At 38.3% G+C, this 22,123-nt stretch overlaps 1 protein-coding gene across 3 annotated transcripts in view; it reads right to left on the bottom strand.

Annotated features, from left to right (window-relative positions):
* Positions 1-22,123, bottom strand: part of FBXL17 (F-box and leucine rich repeat protein 17) — a 468,543-nt gene that overhangs the window by 15,894 nt on the left and 430,526 nt on the right. For all 3 annotated transcript variants that reach the window (XM_082454480.1, XM_082454481.1, XM_082454482.1), the window contains one exon: positions 6,759-6,901. In XM_082454480.1, coding sequence (XP_082310606.1) covers positions 6,759-6,901 — 143 coding nt within the window. The remainder of the gene's footprint in view (positions 1-6,758; positions 6,902-22,123) is intronic.

The following is a 22,123-nucleotide window of genomic DNA, read 5'->3' as shown; positions in this document are numbered from 1 at the left end:
GTAACAGAAGTGGGCAAAACATAAGCAACTATTTGCACACTCCCTTAAAAGGTTCCAGGGAGATGCCGTTTTTTCTTGAAGAAACAAACCAGCCTGGAACTGACTGGCGGTCAGACTTGCCGAGTCTTACTCTTACTTACTCTCTCTGTTCACAGAGCCCTGCTGGTCTCTAGGTTTCTTCTTCCTCTATAAGTTTGACTGTAATTTAATGGGTTCTAACTATTAAAAAAAAAAAATGGATCGTATTTTTTTTTTTTAAGAATTGCTGTCCAAGTCTCAGGGGCCTAGTTTTTCTTTGTAAGATCTTAGCGTGTGAATTTATATTCATGGCTAGCATATATGAACTAGGCAGTTCATATCATGGTTAAGTATCAGATAGGATTCCAGAGCAGCCATGTATACATGAATAAATAATAATGATAGTAATTATAATAGTTGACATTTACTGAGTGCTTACAGAGTACATGACATTAGGCTAAGTGCTTTATTGCAATATCTCATATAATCTCATAACAACCCCCTGGAGTAAATATTACCCCCATTTTTCAGATGGTAACACAGGCTTTTAGAGATTAAGTTGTCCAAAGTCCCACAGATAGTAAAGTGAAGGATGTAGAATTTGAAAACCTAGCGGTTTGACACTAGTGCTCACCAATTTAACCTCTGTCATAAAGCTCCACACCAGTGTCTCTTGCTTTATTACTTAAATACAGGAAAGGCCTTTCAGTTACCACTTCGTAGAAGTTTAGGTGAGGAGAGCTGGAAGAAGAAGTGATGGGAACTTGGCTAAAATGAGGTTGAGAGATAACCTCTGAATTTCAGCTGATGTGTTTTTCCCTGTTTCAATTACGAGCAATAATCAGGAGAGGGTTGTAAAAATGTGTTTTAAAGTATTCCTGTGCGGAAATCACTGGAAGAAACTGTTTTATCAGCAAAAGGAACAAGATGCTGATACTTCAAGTGAAGGACTTAAGTGCAGATTTTAGAGCCCCAGCCATACTCTCTCCCCATTTTTCATCTCCCTTTTCTCTTGGAGCGCATGGCATTGCAGGCTGTTCGGGTAATGGTTATGTCTCCCACCATCTATAGGACTGCACGATCTGATACAGTCAGACCACTTCTGTCTTATTAGGGGAGAACGTTTTGCTTTGTTTTTTTCACTTTATTTTCTTTGATTAAGGCATACTTTGCAATATTCAATTTTGGCCATGGGCAATCTGGAAACACAGCTGTGGATACATTGTGGGGAGAGGGGAGTCCCTGCAGGTACGCACTTTGTTTCATGGCTGAATTGCTACCCAAACAGTCCTGGACACAGTGCCCCACAAATTATTTTTCCCTTAGACTGACTTTTCCAGTTAGTTGTGTATATTAGTTACAGAGTCCTATATTATTTTCCCCATAGGGCTTTCCTGCTCATGATTCCTAAACAAGCTGATAAAAACTCCATTTTCCCCACAGAAATCTTTACATTGTTGAGGCTTTCTCTTACCATAATTACTTCCTGAAAAATGCAGTGGTCAATTCTTCCTGAATATTTTTACATTAAAATGGGCACATAAAACTTGGCCCTTGAGATTTTAAGGTTGCAAAGCAGATTCCTGGCTTTAAAGAGCCGACTGGCTGCTATTACTTGCTTTCTGTATTGACTTCTCATTGATTTGATTCAATCTCTCTACCATTTCAATGAGGAACTCTGTGCGAAAACAAGGATTTCTCATGACCTGAAGAAATCTTTTCTTATGAAAAGAAATCATCTGTTTCATTCCTCCACTAAGTACTTCAGGAATTAGGCCAGGTGAGGAGAAAGGTCTTGGCATTGGCAGTTTGATGAGAAATGAATTAATTTGATTATTTCCATGGTGTGGATCAATAATAGCCTCCACAGAGGCCCCTGGCCTGAAGGCAGCTGGATAATCAATAGGATCACATAGAGGTGCTCTCCTCCCCCAGCAGCCTCTCTGATCTTTTCTGGGTGGACTCTTCACGCCTGTGTAATTCTAATTTATGTCAACTAGAAATCAAAGAAATTCCAAGAGGCTTTGGTCATAGGACATTGGGGTGGACCTTTCAAAATCTATTTATGTCTCTTCCTTAAGTAATGTGTTCCCCCCCCCGCCCCGATGGCCCTCCTGGCGCCTCTACAGGCCAAGGAGAGGTAGCTTCCCAGCAGAAGGGCTGCTATCTGCTCTGGGCAAAGGCAGAGGAACACAGTTAGGTAAATCGAGGTACCCTTTCTCCTTCCTACTGACAACTCCGCAGAAACATAACAACGAATAAGCATTTTAAGCAAAATGCTTTGCCAAGAGTGGCTCCCTCAATAACGCTCTTTAATGATACCCCAGACGCTGGCATTTTCAAATCAAATGAACAGTGTATAAAATTAGTTCTGCATGAAGTTAAAAAAAAAAAGTAGAAAGTGAAAGGGAGCTTTTAAAAGCTCTAGCACTTCTTCATCCAACTGCTTTTCACAAGGGTTTGGCATTTGAGAATTGTTACATTTATGATGCTATTTGCTGCTCATAATTCAGGCCCTCTGTCTCCAAACGTCTGTATTAACACTCGCTGCAGAGGTTTCCACCGTGACATTTTATCACTGAGGTTTCCCAAACCAGCCAGGCTGCCTCTGGTGAGGTCTGGTTTCTCAGCCAATACCATGCCACTGGGCTCCCTCCCTTTTCGTCAACCTTGTTACCCCAAACATTTTTCATTAACCTTGAACATTGCATTTCCATTTGCCCTACAGCTTTCCCAGGAATTTTTTTTCTTTTTGTCCTTTTTAGTTTTGTTCTCCATCCAAACTGCCATGTGAGAGAAGTATCATATTAGTAGAAGAAACAGATCTGTATAGAATCTAGAATTCACTGAAGTTGTGAGAATGATTTCTATGACCAAAGCCACTGACTGTCTGTAATTGTGGGAAGCAGAAAAAACAGACTGCTCTTATTAGACAGTCCCGTTGGTTATACAAGTAGTTTTAACTAAATCACCAAATAAATGCGTGCTACGTTGATATGTGATTTCGGGTCAACTCTAATTCCCAAGGTCAAGTAAGCCTTTGAACAGTCTTTAAGAATATAAGTTCACCCCAATTCATCAAAGCCGTCTCACACAGCGTTTTCTTCTCTGGGTTCTTACAATGCACTAAAGTTTAGGAGATTAAGTGGCCTTGGCTTCAAAACCGAAAGTAATGCCTCTAACGTGCTTATCCATCCAGCAATTGGAAAAGCTACTCAAACAGGGGCTTCTTAACGTGCTTCCTAATTTTACAAGTGCACGGGGAACACTGCATTTGTCTAACGGCTGGAGGACTCCTTCCTAGGAGTCACCAATGTGGCAGCCAAATTTACTGCTGTTTAGCTTAGACACTGACTGATAATCTAAATACATGTTGCTTTCATCTGCAAAGAATACATTGAATGTTTCTTATCTGTTCTTTGTCTACCTAATGAAAGAGTGAGAAAAAGAAACAGGAAAACCACTTTTTTTCCTACAACAAATACAATGCATTTTGTTATTTAATTCTTCAGAAGCTCAAGTGAGGAAAAAAGCAGACGTTTGGTATAGCTTCCAAATCAAATATGTGGCCCCAAATGAAAGAAAATATAATTAGCCTTCAATATTTCTGAGAACCCCAGAATTGCAGGACACAAACCCTGGGACACACAGATATCACAAACCCCTTCTCTCTCCAACGCAGGGATCCCACTGGCAACATGCCTGACAAGGGGGCTAGTTGTGGAAACCAGTGAGGTCTCTTGCCCCCTCCTTTAGCTCCAGTTGGTGTGCAGAGAGGGGAAAGAGAACTCAAATGAACAAGTTTTTAGTGGTTAGCAGATTAGGTTAAGGTACAGGGAGAAGAGTAATAGGTCAAAATTAATTTTGTTCTTTAATTCTTTGTTGGCACAGATGATCACGTTGAGATAGACAGTGGCTCTCTGTCTCTGTATCCTAATCATAATTTCACTGTTTCCTGTTTCTGTTCTTCTATTCTTTCTCAATTATTTTTCTTATCCTAGCCACTAGACCACCAGGGAGCCACATCTCCATTATTCTCCTTAATACTTTCTTTTTGTTTCCTTACTTATTTGAATTGTTTTATCTTCAACTCACCCTTGTCTCCCACTGCAAATCTTTCTTCAGCCTTATGCCTGGATCAGTAAGTTGATTCCAAATACACTGTCCCACAGAGGCATTAGTTTTCCTTCGTAAAGTGTGTTGAAAATGTAATTATTGATATATTTAGTAGAAAATAATAATCTTAAATTTAAGTGAGAAAAAAGTAAAAGGGCAACATCTTCTTTAATCTGAGTTAATTTCTTTCTTCTTTTTTAAAATTTCCTTTCAAAATGGCAGGCAATACAGTTTTTTTCTCATTTGGAAATTCAAATATCAAAACACAGGTTAATATAATGATGATGATAAGAATAATCATTAACACTGAGCATTTTATATATAACAAGCTTTACTCTAAGGGCTTGATATATGTTCACTCATTTAAATGCTCGTAGCATTTCCACGATTATCATCCTCACAGTAAATGACGAAACAGAGAGGTTAAATAACTGCCCAAGATGACACAACCAAGTGCAGAGCCCAGATCTGAACCTGAACTCTGGCTCCAGAGTCCATGTCCTCAGCTACTAACTTCTTTTCTTTGCTACTCATATCTTCCTTTGAATCTTGATAACTTTAAAATCTGGAGACAAATCTGGACAGCGTAAAATCTGGACAGCGTAATACAAATGTCAAAGACAGAATAGCTACTCACGCTAGATTTCCAACCAACTAAATCAACCCGCAGGCTTTTAAGTGCAAGGCTTTACGTGCACTGTGTGTGTGGTTTGGAAACTTCTTCCGTCCTCACAGAACTTCCCGTGTTTGGCCCTGAGCTGCCTTAAGTCTGAGGATGCCAGACGCCAGGGCTGGGCCATGCTGCAGCAGGCTGTGGTCAGACGGCTGGGTGTGAGAGCCAGCGGGCTCTCAGAGCTGCAGGCTGGTTGGAGAAAGGATTCAGAGGCCACCTGAGGAAAGGGCTAAAACCCTCAGGAATATCGCTCATCAAAACCGCCTTCTGATCCCATTTTGGACTAATTTGCATTTAGGTAGAAAAGGATCCATTGCCTAACTGAAAATTGGCAAAATGCTGGTCAGCAAATATGTCTGGAATAATCTTCTGCACTAACTGGAACACAAATTTCTACAATTCATCTCTGAAGGTGAAGCTGATCTCAACAAATCTAAAGAGTATGGACTAGAAACATGGTGACTTCTGAGAATGGCTGTGGCTACAAAGATACATTTTGAATGCATACATTTTGGCATCCTTGCTTAGGTAGTTCTCATGTAGCAATTCCTTCTGGCGAAGCTGAGAAGCTCTGCTGTCACTGTTTAGTGTTTCTAGAACACTCTGCCTACTGTGGACCCTTTTATCTGTTTTAAAAGAAGTCATTTTAAAGTGACAGGGTTAGTAGCAGTGTTAGGTTAGTTAGTAGTGAAATCTGAGGGAGACTTGCAACCCCTGGGTCTCCGCTGTTGCTTAGTAACAAAGTCAGTCAGCTTTCTAGGCTGGGCTTAGAATATATAATAAAATCTCTCTAAACATAACTAACTGGCAAAGGCCTAGTATAAGTTGGGATTGTATGGCATATGGAGAAAAGAACTAGGTCAATTCACAAAAATGACAAAACTCTTCAGCCATTCTTCTTATTTGCCCCCAGATTTGCTACATTTAGAAAATGCATGTCCTTTGAGAGGCATACATATTTAGTTTCACTCTCATTTGCTGGATTTTCTAGATTTGTCCCTAATCACCAATTGTAAAAGTAGCACACATGTGTAAATCATTACATGATGCCAGCACTTTCAGAGCAAGTATCTGAGGTGGGTCTTTTCCAAGGAAGCATCCCCTTGCCTGGAGATAGCCCCCAGGGTGTGCCACAGGCACTGGACACAGGCTTGAAGATCTGGGGTAAAGTCTTGGATGAGTGGCCTTGGGCCAGTGCCTGGTCTTTCTGAGCCTCTATTCTCTCCCCTTCACAGTACAAATGATTACTTCCTAGACTTGTTATAGGGGAAAACATAAAAGTGACAAAGGGGAAGGCACCTCTCTAATGCCTGGTTATCAATTCAGGTTTTGATCATCTTTATTAAATGCAGCACAATTTCTCAAACTCATGCTCACATCTCTGGCCAGCTCCACTGACCTTCCGTGGGGCCTCTGGGACCGTTTCTCATCATGTGTGAGAAGTGGCGCCTGAAATGTGGAGAGAGGTAAATTCCCACATAACATTCCCTCACTGGCCCTTTCTTGCCCCCAGATGGCCAGAATACATAGATGTTGAGCACTGAAATCGCACACTTCAGATTGCGACAAAACAATTTGGCACTGTGCTTTCCATCTTACTGTTGTAGGAAACTTGGAACCCAGAACAAAATTTTACTGTCAGACCGTGCACATTGCAGTGTGCCATGCAAACATTTTTAATTGTGGTCCATAGACTTATGGATAGGAAGCCAAAATCTAAGCTGAGCGTGTGTATGATTGTTTTTTCTTTCTGCATAAGCACGAAATTCATTTTTAAACAGAGAAATTCAAAAATAATCTCAGATAAGTTTAGAAAACCGGGCAACTTACAGTGTAATGGTATATGCACGTGTGTGTATACAAACATATATATAGGGAGAGAGGAAGAATATAATATCAAGCTATTAATTACAGTGATATGCAGAAAAGAAACTTGATAGGCAACTCTTACTTTATCGCATCTCATCAGCCCCAAATATCTCAGAGACTTGCTGCTCTGTGCAATCAGGGTGGCTCCTTGGTCTGTAATTTCTTTACACCATCCAACATCCACAGTCTCTATTGTCATGCTGTATCGCCCAATGGCTATCAGTGCTGCAGGGAGGGACAAAGGGGAAGAAAGCAAGCATAAATGTTAGCAGGGTAAGGGATCTCTATCTCATTATGACTATTTCTCTCATTTCCTCACTAAATTTGTTCCTGGAATGTTTTGTAAACGAAATTCAATTTAAAATGCTTTAGGAAAGCTTGCCCTATGACAAACCCTTTCACAAAGTGAATAATCATTCCATAATTTCCCTTTCATTGGAACACAACATTTTATCAGTTTTACTCATTACAAGGTTACCTGTACTTCCAAACATTCATATCTGCAGAAGGCATAAATTAAAATGAATTACACATATAACGTTACAGGAAACCCTAAGCAGTAAATTTTACCCAAGATAACTTTAATAATTTTTAAAAAGAAAAACCCATGTAAACACCATTTTGAGGTGTGTTATACTGCATATGAATTTCTTTACCAATTGGCATTTTTTTCCCATCTGTTCATGATCTGTAAAATGTAAGAGTATATAATATTTTTCATGTTAGTCCTTCTTGGGACCGCTAGGAATTAAACGTACATTATACATACAGTTGAATTTAATTGGTGCTATGCTAGAGCACAATAAAGGGAATGCATTTGTTATGGGGAATTTCCTCACCATATCAAAAGTCTTCCTTCTATTAACATATGAAATGAAGCCTGTCATCTGAACATTACGACAGTATCTCTAGTCTTCTTGACGGTTTAGCACTGTACCACTACTGACGTGCAGATGCTTAGCCCATAATCTATGATGTGTACTACTTATCACTGCAAAGCTCCATAACCCATCTCCCTGTCAGAGCAACCAGTCGGTGAATTTGGCTCTTTGCTACAGACTTCTGATTAAATAGACGTGCACACTTCTACCTTTGCAGCACAGGAAAACAGATTTCAATACCTCCAGCCAGAAAAAGTTTACGGTGCATTGGTTTGTAAATGAAAACCCTGAAAACAATGCTAAAAATGTTAAAAAGGAATAATAAATTGTTTGCTAATTATTTCCTCATTCTAACATAGGATGAGTTGATTTCTGTGACATTAAAAGCGGATGATATTTTCCAATTGATTAGATTGATAAGAGCAGAGTGAATTACTCATGTAAATAAACATTAACTCTTTTTCACTTTAATTTGTTTTATACAGCAGGTTCTTATTAGTTATCTATTTTATACATATCAGTGTATATATGTCAATCCCAATCTCCCAATTCATCCCACCACCACCACCCCGCCTCCACCCCTGCTTTCCCCCCTTGGTGTCCATACGTTTGTTCTCTACATCTGTGTCTCTATTTCTGCCTTGCAAGCCGGTTCCTTTGTACCATTTTTCTGGATTCCACATGTATGCGTTAATATATGATATCTGTTTTTCTCTTTCTGACTTACTTACTTATAGCTCGCAGAAAAAAAACACTTGGCAAAATCTCTTTGCTAATTACCTAAGTAATTTTTTTTAAACTAGAAAACTCATGCCCATGCATTCAAGTGTCAAAGCACTCCTAAGTAGCCAGATACTTAAAGTTTATAAAAACAATAATCATGGTCCCAGTGTTTTCCAGTGAAAATGCTATAAAGGAAGAAACAAAATTCCTGGAAGTTCCTCATGTTATCAATTGGTTGATGTTCTCATCTGTGCACATGCTCTTTTGGCATTTAGTTTTCCAAGGAGGTGGGGTGGGGCAGGGGAAATCTGCAAAGGTTTGCTGAATGGTCTGAGTGATATTTTCGTGTAGTATAAGCAATATCCCAGGTTAATCCCATCGGTGTTCCTGACCTAAGAAAACTATTGTTATCTCTGACATTGTCATAAATTTCATTGGTTATGATATCCTGAGGATCTTGTATGATAAGAGAAGTAGAAGGTGCAAAAAGAAATTCCTTTCAATACAAAGTGCTCAAACTGTGATTTCAAAAGATGGAGCACAAGATACAGGATGGTCCCACATTAGCGGAGAGCGTGTTTTTACTGAGGTTTGAGACCAGAATGTGAAAGCCCTGCACTATCCAGAAAACAGTAAATCAAGTGACCTGCGGAGTTTCCACAGGCTGCTTGATAAGCAAATGAAGAGTTAATAGCTACTAATTCCAGATGCTAAAATCACTAGTGTTTGGTATTTTCCTTTTTTTTTTTCTTTCTTGTCCAAATTAAACAGTAAATAAGACAACTGAAGATAAATCACGGTATTCAGTTTTTGTTTTGCCATAGTTCCATTTACTGAAGTAAGAATTAAATTTTATTTTTCCTTAACTCATTCATTTACTCAACAAACACCTCACGAGCACTCACTCTAGAGCATTTTTCTCCAATACTTATGGACTATCCATGTGCTAGGCACTGGGCTGAGAATTTTAGGTACATTATCTCATTTAATCCTCACAGCAACCTTACAAAGTCTTATCGTTAGTTCCATTTTAAAGATCAGGAAACTGAGTCACAGAATGATGGAACACCTTTCCCAGTATCACAAGATAGTAAGTGTGGAGTAGATAGTAAGCTGAGAGCCGGCTCTCAGTCCTGGCTGCACATCAGATCTACTAGTTCAGAATCATGGGCCCAGGCACCTGGCAATTCCAACATGCTGCGCTGCCAGCGTATGGAACTGTGGTGTGACACACCTGGCCTGTGCTCGGTCATAGGGACAGAAAGGTTCACAGAGCTCTGAGGTCAGTTCAGTGGGGATGGGGGCGGGGGGAGGGAGGGCTGGGTGGAAATGAGGAACAACCAAGTAAACAGTCACAACACAATGTTCATCCCCCATCTCTTCCCATCCCTAACTTCTCACTTTTCAGATCTCGAGTCAAAGGTCAGCTTCTCAGAACCCATCGCCCTGTCATTTTCTGATATTAGGAAAAGTTACTATTTATTTGTTCAGTTATGTACTTTTTTTGCAGCTCACTTCTCCCATTAGAATGACGGATTTCCTATTCACTGCTGTATCCCCAGCATCTAGCATACACCTGGTACAGAGTCAGTTCTTAAAAATATTAGTTGAACACGCCAATGACTATAAGGTGGTTAGGTCTATTATAGAGGCACGTCAAGGGGCATGCGAGCCCCTCACTCTTCAGGGGAGGAGAGAGATCACGGGAGCCCTCATGGAAGAGTTAAGCTAGGTCTTGAGGGATGAGTAAGGATTCTCCAGAAAAACAAAGGCGTGAGGGCTACTATGCTGGGCTAAGGAAATAGCACATGTAAGGGCAGAGAGATGTGAAAGAACTGGGGAGCTGCAGGTCATTCCGTGTGGCTGAATGCGGCTGAAATAAAAACAAGTACAAGGAAGTGGCAGATTTATTCCAGAAATATTCATTCCATGATTAGTAGCATTGGGGTTGGCATAAGACATACACGGAGTAGCAAAAATAAGCAGAGTCCTTGATGTCATGAAGCCCATATTCTAGAAGGAGAGAGAGATGTGAAGTGGACACAGAAGTATATATAATTCTAAATTGTAACAAGTGCTTTGAAGGAAATGGAATGATCACTGTAAGAATGACATTTAGATGGCACCAGGGAGAGTCTTCCTGGTGAAGTTACTTTTAATCCCTCCAATAGCACTGCAAAAACAATACCCATGGTAGAGGTAAGAAAACTAAGGTTAAATACCTCACCAAGGCCCCATGCCTATTAAGTGGCAAAACTAGGGTGCAAACGGAGATAGTTTGGCTCCAAAGCCAGGGCTCATTCTTTCACAGCAGCAGCATCCAGGGTGCTAGAGAAGCCTGTGTATGTTCAGAATGTATTTGCCTTTACCTCCATTCAAAATTTAAACACTACTGCTCATAGGTAGCCAAGTATTTACCCTGCGACTATAAAACAGGATCCAAGAGTATCTTTAAATCCCAAAATATATACTGAGTAATTTACCTCTCTATGAATATACCCTACCTTTGGATATATTTTTTTAATGTTTTTCATGAGCTAGCTGTGGTAGAGTCTCAAATTCATTTCCGGCCTCACTACTTAGTAGATGTTGACCTCAGGATGACATTTAACTTTCCTGAGTCTCAGCTTCCTCACCTGTACAATAGGGATGGTGACTATATGTCCTGTCTACTTCACAGGGTTGGTCTGAGGTTCAAATGAGATAATACATTTAAGGGACTTTGCACTACATAAATGTACTACATAAGTAAAATACCGATGTATTCGATATTTTCCCACGCCATTCTACAGTGGTGCAGTTGATTTAAAATGAAAAGACTTGAAAGAGTTTTGAAAAATAAGAAGCTCTGGGCAAATGAGACCATTATATAAATACTTAGTCATTATGTCACTGCTAGAGTTCTTGAATTGCCTGCTCTCCATTGGTGATCATGAACTTACAGACTGCACCTGGGATGACAGGGCTGTAAACGGAATGTATGATTACTATCTTCACTAGGGGCTGTTGACACATTATAATGGTATTTATTAAGCCTTGAAAAGGGATAAATCATGCAAGACTAATTCCTTATCCCAATGCAATTTTAATGCACTTTTTAATGTGCTAAGTGTAACTAATAAAGTTAAATTTTAAAAAGTTACACAAATTCAAAGCTGTAATTCAGAAACATATGATGATCAAGGATATACATTAACTCACTAAAAGGTGTTTCCATAGGCATACAGAGTGACTGAAAGACACGAGCATATACGTAGTTAATTTTGATGAAGAAACTCCATTTCTAGGAATCTATCCTGAAAATATACTTCTAATTATACAAAATTACACATATACAAGTTTATTCATTAAAGTGTTGATTGTAATTGCAAAATAATGGAAACAGCCCCTAATGCCCATACATAGGAGAGTGGTTAAATAAACTATGCTACATCCTCACAGTTGAACACTATGCAGCTTTAAAAAAAATTAATGGGGGAAGATCACTAGGAACTTCCAAATCATTCAGTGAAAAAACTAAAGTGCAAAAAAGAGTTTACATGATGTGCTACCACCATCCAAAAGACAATGCAATTAAACAAACAAACAAAAACAAAAACATGAATCCTCTCACTTGTGAAAAAAGAATATGGGAAAGACACACCAGAAACTACAGAGACTGTTTAACTATAGGGGGTTGGTGGGAAAGGGGAGAAAAGAAGGGGGCATGGAATGTGGAGGTGAGGGTGGGAGAGTGAGGGGGACAAACACCTCTTAGACTATATCTCTTTGGCTATAGCTTTGACTCTCTGAGCCATAGTAATGCTTTACATACTTCCCAAAATAAAAAATTAAAACCAGCCAGGATGGGGAACCCGAAGTGGAATACCAACAGTAACAAATGAACCTAACTGTGTTACAAATGAACAACATGGCCCCAACAAATAATATAACCACACCGAAGGGGATGGGAATTAAGAATTAAGTGGCTTTGGAAAACATGATTTTGACTGGATATTGTAAAGTGAAAACCAAAAAGAGCTGTCAGCAAATACTGCACTCTAGTTAGGAAATCTACTTCTCACAGGGGTGTGAGTTAGCAATTCAGTAACTACTTTACGCATAATCTAGGATTATAAATAATGAGAGCCAGTCTCTCCACTGTTAGGGAAAGAAGTTACAAATAAGAAAAGGCGGGAGGCTTATAATGAACCTTGTGATACTGAACTGGAATCAGAGATATTAGAACGAACTCATGGTATTTTATACACACATTACAGATAAATACATGTAGAAATAACTAATAAATATGATGTATGTGCATGCATGCATGGCTTAGTATACATACATACATTTCCTAGCTCTTGCTGCTGAGAGGAACTAGGAGCAAGGATACCCCAGTAGCAATGATCTACTAGCACTCAGATCTTGGTTTTTAAGTATCATTCTCCAATAAAGTGAATAAAAGGGATCAGGGCTTCTTAGAAAAATGGTTGATTCCAGAACTGGGGCTGGGAAAATAGACGATGATTCTGGGATATCTTGTGATCGTAGAAAAAAGAAGTGCTTAAAAAAGAGTGAGGGTACATCAAAAAGACAGAGGATCCAATCAGAAAGAGCTGTCAATGGCCACAGCTGGAACAATTTGAGCAGCAAAATAAATAATGATAGTACTGGATTATAATTCAGAAAACTGAATAAGCATTCACAGATTCACACTGATATAAATAAATAAATAGCCAAGGAAGGGCACCTTACAGAAGAATTCCAATTAATAAATGTATAAGGAATGAGGGAAATAAAAAAAAAAGTTATCAGGCGAAGACTAGAGTAATAATTATTGCAGGCAAGATCCACCAATAGGTGCTAAAATCAGTGAGTGAAAGTTTGAGGTGAAACAGAATATTGGCATAGTGCCAAAGATATTTATCAACTATCGAAAATTGTAACTTTATAGTGGAGAGACCCAGCAGACACCACCTTACCCAAATGATCAAGGTTAACATCACCAGTAATAACATATAGAGATATAATGTATCGCCTGATCACTTCTGCAGTATTCTCACCAAAATGAATAATTTCAATCTACTCATAAGAAAACATCACACAAACCCAAAGTGAGAAACATTCTATAAATAATTCACCAGTACTCATCAAAAGGGTCAAGATAATGGAGTATGTAAGAAAAGAATGAGGAACTGTTACAGATTAGAGGAGCCTGAGGAGACATGACAACTAAACACAATGTGGGATCCTGGATTGAATCCTGGACCAGACAAGGAAATTAGGGAAAAACCTGGTGAAATTCAAGTAAGATTTGTAGCTTAGTTAATCTTATTGTTCCAAGTTAATTTCCTAGTTTGACAATTGTACTGTGGTTATATGTCGTCAACATGAGGTAGCTGGATGAAGAGTATGCATGAACTCTCTACTATTTTTGCAACTTTTCTGTAATTCTAAAATTGTTTGAAAGCAAAGAGAAAAAAACATGGATAAGTTAATAAGAGATACCAAGTGAATGAACTAAGTAGAGGACTAAAATTTTCTAAGTGAAAGCAGGTATTATTTTTATACTGTAAGATCTGATATATAAATGTTAGGACTAAAAATACATTTTTTCCTCATAGGAGAAAGATTAGTCATATGAGTGCACTAACAAGTGACCTGCATGTGCCATTTTGTCCTTTCCAGTTCTATCATCTGCTGTAGATCTATGTACCTGTAATAAAATCAGAAGAAATGCCCTAGTGCATGAAAGAATCAGGGTTAAAATTTAACAGTAGGATTAACATCTTTCATGTAATACTTGGATAAAAGCCATTTGCAAAGAAATTTCTTGGCACGGATACAGAGAGATAAATATGAAAAGTGCTCTTCTTTGTGGAAGCCACAGAAGCCCCAAAAACAGAGGAACGGTGCTTTCAGAGATACTTGTTGTTGCGTCATGGTCCCTGCGAAGGCTCCCTCTACCCCGCAGGGACTACGGCAGCGGCTCCTAACCCTGGCAGTTCAGGAGAATCACAGGTGCCTAAAAAAAGTACAGATGCCCGAGTCCCACCCCTGGAGATTCTGATTCAGGAGAAGCTATAAAAGCTCCTGTGATCCCAACGTGAAGTCAAGGCTGAGAACCCCTGGAACAGAGTAACCTACAACTCTAGCAAAGTCAGTCAACTAAAAACAAAAGAACTCATTTTTAAGGATATAAATAACTTATGTGTTCTGATATTTTAAAACAACTTTGCCTCTCAAACAGTTATGACTTCTTGTACATAATCCAATGCTTTTAATCCCTTTATTTCTAATTTATAGCCTTAATTCCACTTTTAAACATTATTCTGTTCCTCCCATTATTATGCAGCAAACCCAACAGTGACTACACCCTATATTTTTCCAAGTGGTCCTTTTTTGTAAATATTTTTCTTTATTTCACTGCACTTACTTATATTTCTAATGCTGCACATATCAGAGTTTGTTTCATATTAGAATTATTTATCAACATGCCCGTCTTCCCCAAGACTGTAAAATCTTTGAAGCAGTGAACATGCAGAGTGTTTTCCTAGGACCCCTGAATCTCTGAAAATCAAGTGTCACTCATTTTTTATAGTTTTAATATATTTTTTGGAAGTATAACATACATGTAGAAAATTGCACAAATCCTCAAGGTACAACTTGATGAATTTTGACAAAGTTAACATAGCTGTGTAACAGTATCTGGACTGAGAAACAGAGCATGACCAGCACCCCTAAAGCACCCTCATCCCCGACTCCAGTCACTACTATTCCCCCAAATGGATTACCACTATCTTGACTTCCCATCACACAGATTAGTATTCTTGTTTTTGAACTTCATACAAATAGTCAAACACCCAACACACTTGTTTCTGGTCTTTTAGCTGTCCACCAGGTTAATGAGATTCATCTACATTGCTATGTGTACTGGTGGTTCGTTCATTCTCAATGCTGAAAAGTATTCCATTCTACTCTAGATGGACATTTGGGCTGTTTCCACTTTTTGGCTATTAGGTATAACGCTGCTATGAACATTAGCACACATGTCTTTGTGTGAATATACGTTCTCACTTCATTTAGGTAAATACCTAAGAGTGGGATCTCTGGGTCATATAGTTAAGTTTATGCTTAACTTCCTAAGAAACTGCCAAAATGTTTTCCAAAGTGGCTATACAATCTTACATTCCCACCAGCAGCATATGAAAGTTCCAGTGACTCCACATCCTTGCCAATACTTGGTAATGTCTGTCTCTTTGATTACAGCCACTCTAGTAGGTATGAAGTGGTGCCTGATTGGGGGTTTTAATTTTCATTTCCCTAAGCACTAATGATTTTGTGCATCTTTTCACAGTGTCATACATTTAAAAAAAAATCCTAGCTTAGTGCCTCTATCCTTGCAAGTACTCAGTAGATATCTATTAAATTAAATTGATGAAGAGGAAAAGCACATAGATAATTTTTCTATTATTAGACTATAGCAGAGAACTAGCTTTCTAGACAACAGATAATTTTCTATGTAATTTGAAGGAAACTACCAGTAAAATAAACTTAGTCTATCCTCTGGAGACATGAAAAGTCTTGAAGTTTCTTAAAATAAGAAAGTAAACTCAGGGAAAAAAATAAGGTTATAGATAACATTCCAAATGCTCATTTACTTCTGGAAATTCCAAAGACTGTGGAGTATGCTTTACTTAGGAACTCTAAATCTCTAAAAATCAAGTGGAAAATAAATCTGTATGAAAATTGTCCAAAAATGGTGGATAACAGAGTGGAAACACTGAATAGTGCTAGAATTTTCAAGATGCCGCACATAGGGCATTTATTTTACATAACTCTGCTTACTGAGTTCAGAATAGCAACATCGAGTATTGTCTGGCTTACAAAGGGAGCAAGCTGGCTGTGGCCCTTGACCTTACTGGGAAGAGGTTCTCCTGCCCTATATATCCTGAAACAGAAATGCAAGCACTATTTATAGGCTGTGTCTGCTTTCCTTCCTATGAGATAAACAAGTTGGTGGAAAAGTAAAAGTTCAAGTGAAGGAATTTTTTAAATAAAGGTCTTTTGATACATTAGGAGCAAGGATAAGTATTTTTCCTGCTTTATCCCTTCTTAATTATTTTTATTTTAATGCAGAAAGATACAAATCTGATTAAGTAGAAACTATTTCTGAATATGTGACATCCAAAAATGTAAAGAACAAGGGGTGCATTTAGAACTAACCTTCATTTAACAGGAATCTGATCCACTACTCTGGTTTTCAGTAGTGCTGTATTTGGTGGTAACCAACCCTTTGAGTGGAATGTTAGGTTCCCCTGACAATCTCCTTATTAAATTTTAGAATTTGAGATGAGGAAGAAAAAAAACCTTACCACTCTAACATTAGCTGAGAACCTAAAGTCCCTGGTTCAATGATTCTTTTTTATTCCAGCCTGCATAAATACATACATTACTTATCAAAGAATTATGCGTCCTTTTCAAAATCCTAACATTATATTAGATTTCCTCACTTTATGAGAAGTGAATTCTGGGCTTAAATATGTTGGTTCATAGATATGGAAAAGTACATTAGTGTCTCTGTCATCTATCTGCCTTGGCCACCTTTCTGAACTGAATTTTCCACACCACCGTAAAGACAGGGCATCAATTTCAAGCAGGCGTCAGATACAAACATCTATCTGCCCCAGTGTGCAGAAAAGTAGGATGCGATTTCAGCGACTACCACTTAAGAAATACCAAGGTGACAACATATGTGTTGTCGAGCTGCCCAGTAAACATTATAAAAGTATCTTGATATTGAAGGGAGGGAAACCAAAGGACGAAAGAACATGTGGGGATGTCAGCCGAGTGAATATATTATCTCTTCTTTCTTTCAACAAATACTAATTGAGCACCTACTATGCACCAGGAAATGTTTTAGGAGCTGGGGATAAAGAGATCAAATCCCTGCCCTCGTGGAGCTCATATTATGATTACAAATAAGTAATACTATATAACATTTTGGAAGGTAATAATGCTTTGAAGAAAAATAAAGCAAGGACCAGAGGTAGGAGTGCTCTAATTTTAATTAGGATGGAAGGAGAAGGCCTCACAGAGAAAATAACGTTTGAACAAAGATCTGAAGGGGAGGGGATCAAGCCATACAGGTATCTGAGGGAAAAGCATTCTGTGCAGAGAAAACCTAGTGCCAAGTCCATGAGGTGGGAAGGTTGCTAGCTTGTTCTAGAGTGAGCAAAGGAGCAAGATGGCAAGCAGTAGATTTTAGATCAAGGAGTTGATGGAAAAGCGGGTGGACAAAATCATCTTATAGGCCAGTTTAATGACATTGGCTTTCACTCTAAATGAAGTGGGAATACATTGGAGAATTTGTGGCAGAAGAGTGTTATGAGCTAAAAAATTTTCAAAGGACTTCTCCAGCTTCTGGATTGAGGACAGGCTGTAAGGAGGCAAGAACAGAAGCAGCGAAACCAAGAAGGAGGCCATTGCAATTATCCAGACAAGAAGTGATAGTGGCTTGGGCCAGGGCAGCATAATAGAGATGGAGAGGAGTTGAATTATGAATAGATTTTAAATATGGGCCCAACAATATTTGCTGATGGATTGGATGTGGAATGAGAGAAAGAGAACAGTCAAGAATGTCAAGAGAAAAGAAATCTTTTTGGCACTTAGATTTGAAAGAAATTTCCTACGTGGGATTTTACATAGCTGCTCTTGGCGTCCTTGTGTGTCTAAGTGTCCTTGTGTTGGTAGGGATTTATTGGCTTCTTCTACTGGATATAAATTCCACTGAGAGGAGCAAAGGCCACCTTTATTCATCTTTATATCATCATTGTCTAGCATAGGGACTTTACTTGTTAGTACTCAAGGTATGTTCATTTAAATATGGGTATCTTAGATATCACAATTACAGAGGCACTTAGGGAAAAAAACTCAGAAAGGGGTTTTACGTGTATTCTCTGGAGTTCATATTATTCTTTTATTCTAAAAATATTTATTGATTAGCTCTAGTATGTCAAACACTGTGACGACTGTAGGTATCTTTGGGGAGATTACAGGTGACATATATTTCCTTAAGTATTTATGCATTCTAAAATGTTCAACACTAGGCAAGTTTTACTTTTATAAAGGATTAAAAACCAGTTTTTAAAAAAGGTGTTACCGGACAGATCATTTAATTTTACCAAAGTGAAGAACTTGACATTTCCTATAATATCATTTCTCTCCAACTCAGCGCTCCTTAAGGCAAACTAACACACTTACTGGTGCCGAACTTCAATATCTAAAATCATGGGAAAAAAGCAAAAAGCTATTTGTAAACTAAAATGAAACACAGAAAGTTGAGCTTTCTGAGTCAGTTATTCCTCCCTGACTATAACCAGAGCAGCTGTGACTCAAGGGCTGTTGTCCAGTGTATGGACTAGTTTAGAAACCGGCACTAATTCTTGCTGATGGGCATTTCTGCCATAAGAAGGGCAAAGTAAATAAAACTATGAAGTTCAAAGTATCTCAATCTGAGGTTTTAAAGTTTAGTGCAGAACTAGATTAAAATGTAGAGAACACTAAACTTTCCTATTCTTTTTGCTTCTGAGGGAGAAGAGAGAGTCCCAGCCCTGGATCCTCTTACCTGGGAGCTTGAACCATACACACAGGTTCACACGTTCACATGTGCACACAGACACAGATGCAGACATGCAAACACACATTTATTCCTAGGCCCTAGCCCACAGGTAGACCTACCCTGAAGCTAATGAAGGTTAAGCTTCAGGGTCCATCATTTACATGGACCTTTACCAGGGCCTGGTCCTAGAAATGTATTCACATGGTCATATATTTTTGTAAAATCAGTTAAAGCAAGATATTTGGCATTCATTTTCTTAAAGAGAAACCCCGAACTGTACAAACCTCAGGCCCTGAGAAACCCTGACTTTGTCCCTGACGCAACCCAGAATATTCTGATTCAGTGGCTTTGCGGGTGGATACCAGGAGGCTGTATCTTTTCCTGCTTCTCCTTTTTTAAAATGTCACCACGTGATTTTGATACACAGCCAGGTTTGGAAGTCACTGACAAAGGACTACAGACTGATCAGTTTAATGAGTCCCTGACATCTAGGTAGTATTTCTTTCTGGAGCTTTGCCACCATTGATTGGGACATAAACCATATAACACTATGTAGTTTGGAAAAAGCTGAATATTGGCAACATTCACTTCCTCATTGCAGTGATGAATCACATAACCCTCTGTGCAGAGTAATTAACTATCCATTTGTATGTACTGGCTGTAGTGATAGAGTTTTTTCCACGAGGAAGGAAGGGAATTTGGACATAACATTAACAGTTGTTAATACCAAGCAAATAGAGTAAATTGGATTTATTAAAAAGAGTATGTGTGTGGATTTTTTCCCTAGGAGTTGACATAATTTGTCTAGCTTTCTAATTATAGCTAGGACAGAAAATGGCTGAACCCAGAGACCTCTCACGGTATCTAATAAACTTTTACTTACAGGGAGAACATTTCTTGGGCTGGAGAATGACAAATAATTTACTAAGCTTTTCCTGAAAGACAGCTAAAGGTGTTTCACCTATATCTAGCTGATGAATTAGCTTGAGCTAATAATCAGTGTCATGAGACAGGGAAAAAGCAGCCTGTAATTACTTTGAAAGGAATGAAGGAACAGATCTGATAAAGAAACTAAATCAGTTAATTCCTCTAGAGGCATACTGAGTGAGAGAAGCTTACTTTGTTGCAAGTTTAAAGTGAAGCAGAGATGGGCGTATCGGTAGTTTTTACCTGCCCGGCATCCATTCATTCCCACTTTCTGGTAACAAACCTTCAATTTTCCTTTCCATAGGTGCAGTTTGGGGGCCGTAATCAAAGGTCCCCTCCCTTCTCCAGGTTGCAGGTGGGCATGTGCCCCAAACTTGACTAAGCACACTCCCTGGCAGATACCTGAATTCTGCCTGGAATGACTTAAGAAGAAAAACAGCTGGAGTCCACGCATCCTGGGGGAGTTCCCTAAAGAGACTCTCATTAGTCCCAGCTACTTAGAGATCCCACGTGCTTACCCTTCCCAAGGCCTACCTTATTTAGTTTTTATTTTTGATTCTGGGAGTTACCCCATTTTTTTTCAATAATTTCTGTGCTTCTGTTCTTGGTTTTGTTTTCACTTAAAGTAGCCTCTGTTGGTTTCTGTTACTTGCAACCAAAGAATCTTAACTGATACAGAAAACCATGCACAGGATGGCTCAGTTATTTTCTACAATAATATGAAAACCCCAGAAGGATTCTCAACAGTGTTCAGCTGAAAGAGTCACAACAGCAGAAAATATAAATATGGCTCAGTTAATAACCATTTGTTTTGTTGGTAGATGTTACTGAAATATCTGTACTCACTTTTTAAAAATTTACTTTATTTATTTTTTATTGGAGTATAGTTGCTTTACAACATTGTGTTAGTTTCTACTGTACAGCAAAGTGAATCAGCTATATGTGTACATATATCCCCTCTTTTTTGGATTTCCTTCCCATTTAGGTCACCACAGAGCACTGAGTAGACTCCCCTGTGCTATACAGTAGGTTCTCATTAGTGTACTCACTTTTATAGCAGTCAAATGAAAATAACTTTATCCAGTTCCATGACTTTTAAACAATGACTCTATTGAGTAAAAATGGCACAACTTATTACAAAAGTTAAATTAATAAAGGAAAGTACAAGAAAGCTTAAAAATTATCCCAGATCCCACTATCCAGAAATAGCATCACTAACTTTGGTAAGCATTCTTCTAGCATCTTCTGCATATACACAGCAAAAGAAAGATAAAAATAATTTCAGAAATATATATTATTAAACATGCTTTTAAAAAGGATTTAATTGATTTTTACTTGAATTTAATGAAAACAAATGAAAATGAATTGAAATTAAAAGAATCATAGAACTTCAGTTAAATATTTCTTCACCATAAAAGAGCAACTCTTAAAAGAGTTTACATAAATTAATTTTAAAATTTCATGAAAACTTTTAAGAATTCTGAGCTATTTAAAAAATTCTACACTTTAATCTCAGACAGAATCTACTGACTCTCTTCTAGGAAAGATGAGAAAACTGGCAGGCTTTTCTTCCTCCTCTCATATTTGTTAGCTATATTATTATTTTTACATTATCAGGTTTCAACGTTTCCATCTGCTTTTCTAACCACAATTCTCATGGCTGTTTTGCTCTGGTTTTATATTAAATGGGTGAAATACCATGATTTTCTCCATGATTGTTTTTTTATCCCTGAGTTTTTTGGGTTTTTTTTTTTTTTTTTTTTGATTAATCTCTTGGGTGGCTAGGTAGCATCTTTAAGTAGTTTTGCTTTTTTTCAAAGATACATTCATCATATAATTCCCTAAGTTCTTGAATGTTTGAGAAAGACTGTTACCCTTATGTTTAAGGAACAACGTGGCTAAGTATTAAATTTGGGGGTCATGCTTATTTTTACTTTCAGAGATTTACAGACAAGTGCTTCAGTTTTGCTGTGGAGAAACTTAAGTACAACCTGATTTCTCCCCCTTCAAACGCGTCTTGCTTTTAATGTCTAGAAGTTATGTGACTTATTTCTTAGGATCAATACTATTATCAGGACATGTCTTGATTATTCTGTAGTGATTTAATTTCCTGGAACCTGTCAGATGCTTTTGACTTTTCTACAAAACTCTTTAGACACAAGATCCATGTGTTTCACTCTTGTTCTGTTTTCCTAACTTCCCCCTATCCCACCCTTCACCTTGCAAACGATGCGCTTAAATGAAATGAGAAGCATAGATCTGTTCCTTTCAAAATCGTCTTTGATTGACTGGGATTGGTTATCTGTGGGGAAT

Source organism: Balaenoptera physalus, assembly GCF_965194825.1.
Source record: "Balaenoptera physalus genome assembly, chromosome: 3".
NCBI lineage: Eukaryota > Metazoa > Chordata > Mammalia > Artiodactyla > Balaenopteridae > Balaenoptera > Balaenoptera physalus.
This window is presented reverse-complemented; position numbering and strand designations above follow the sequence as displayed.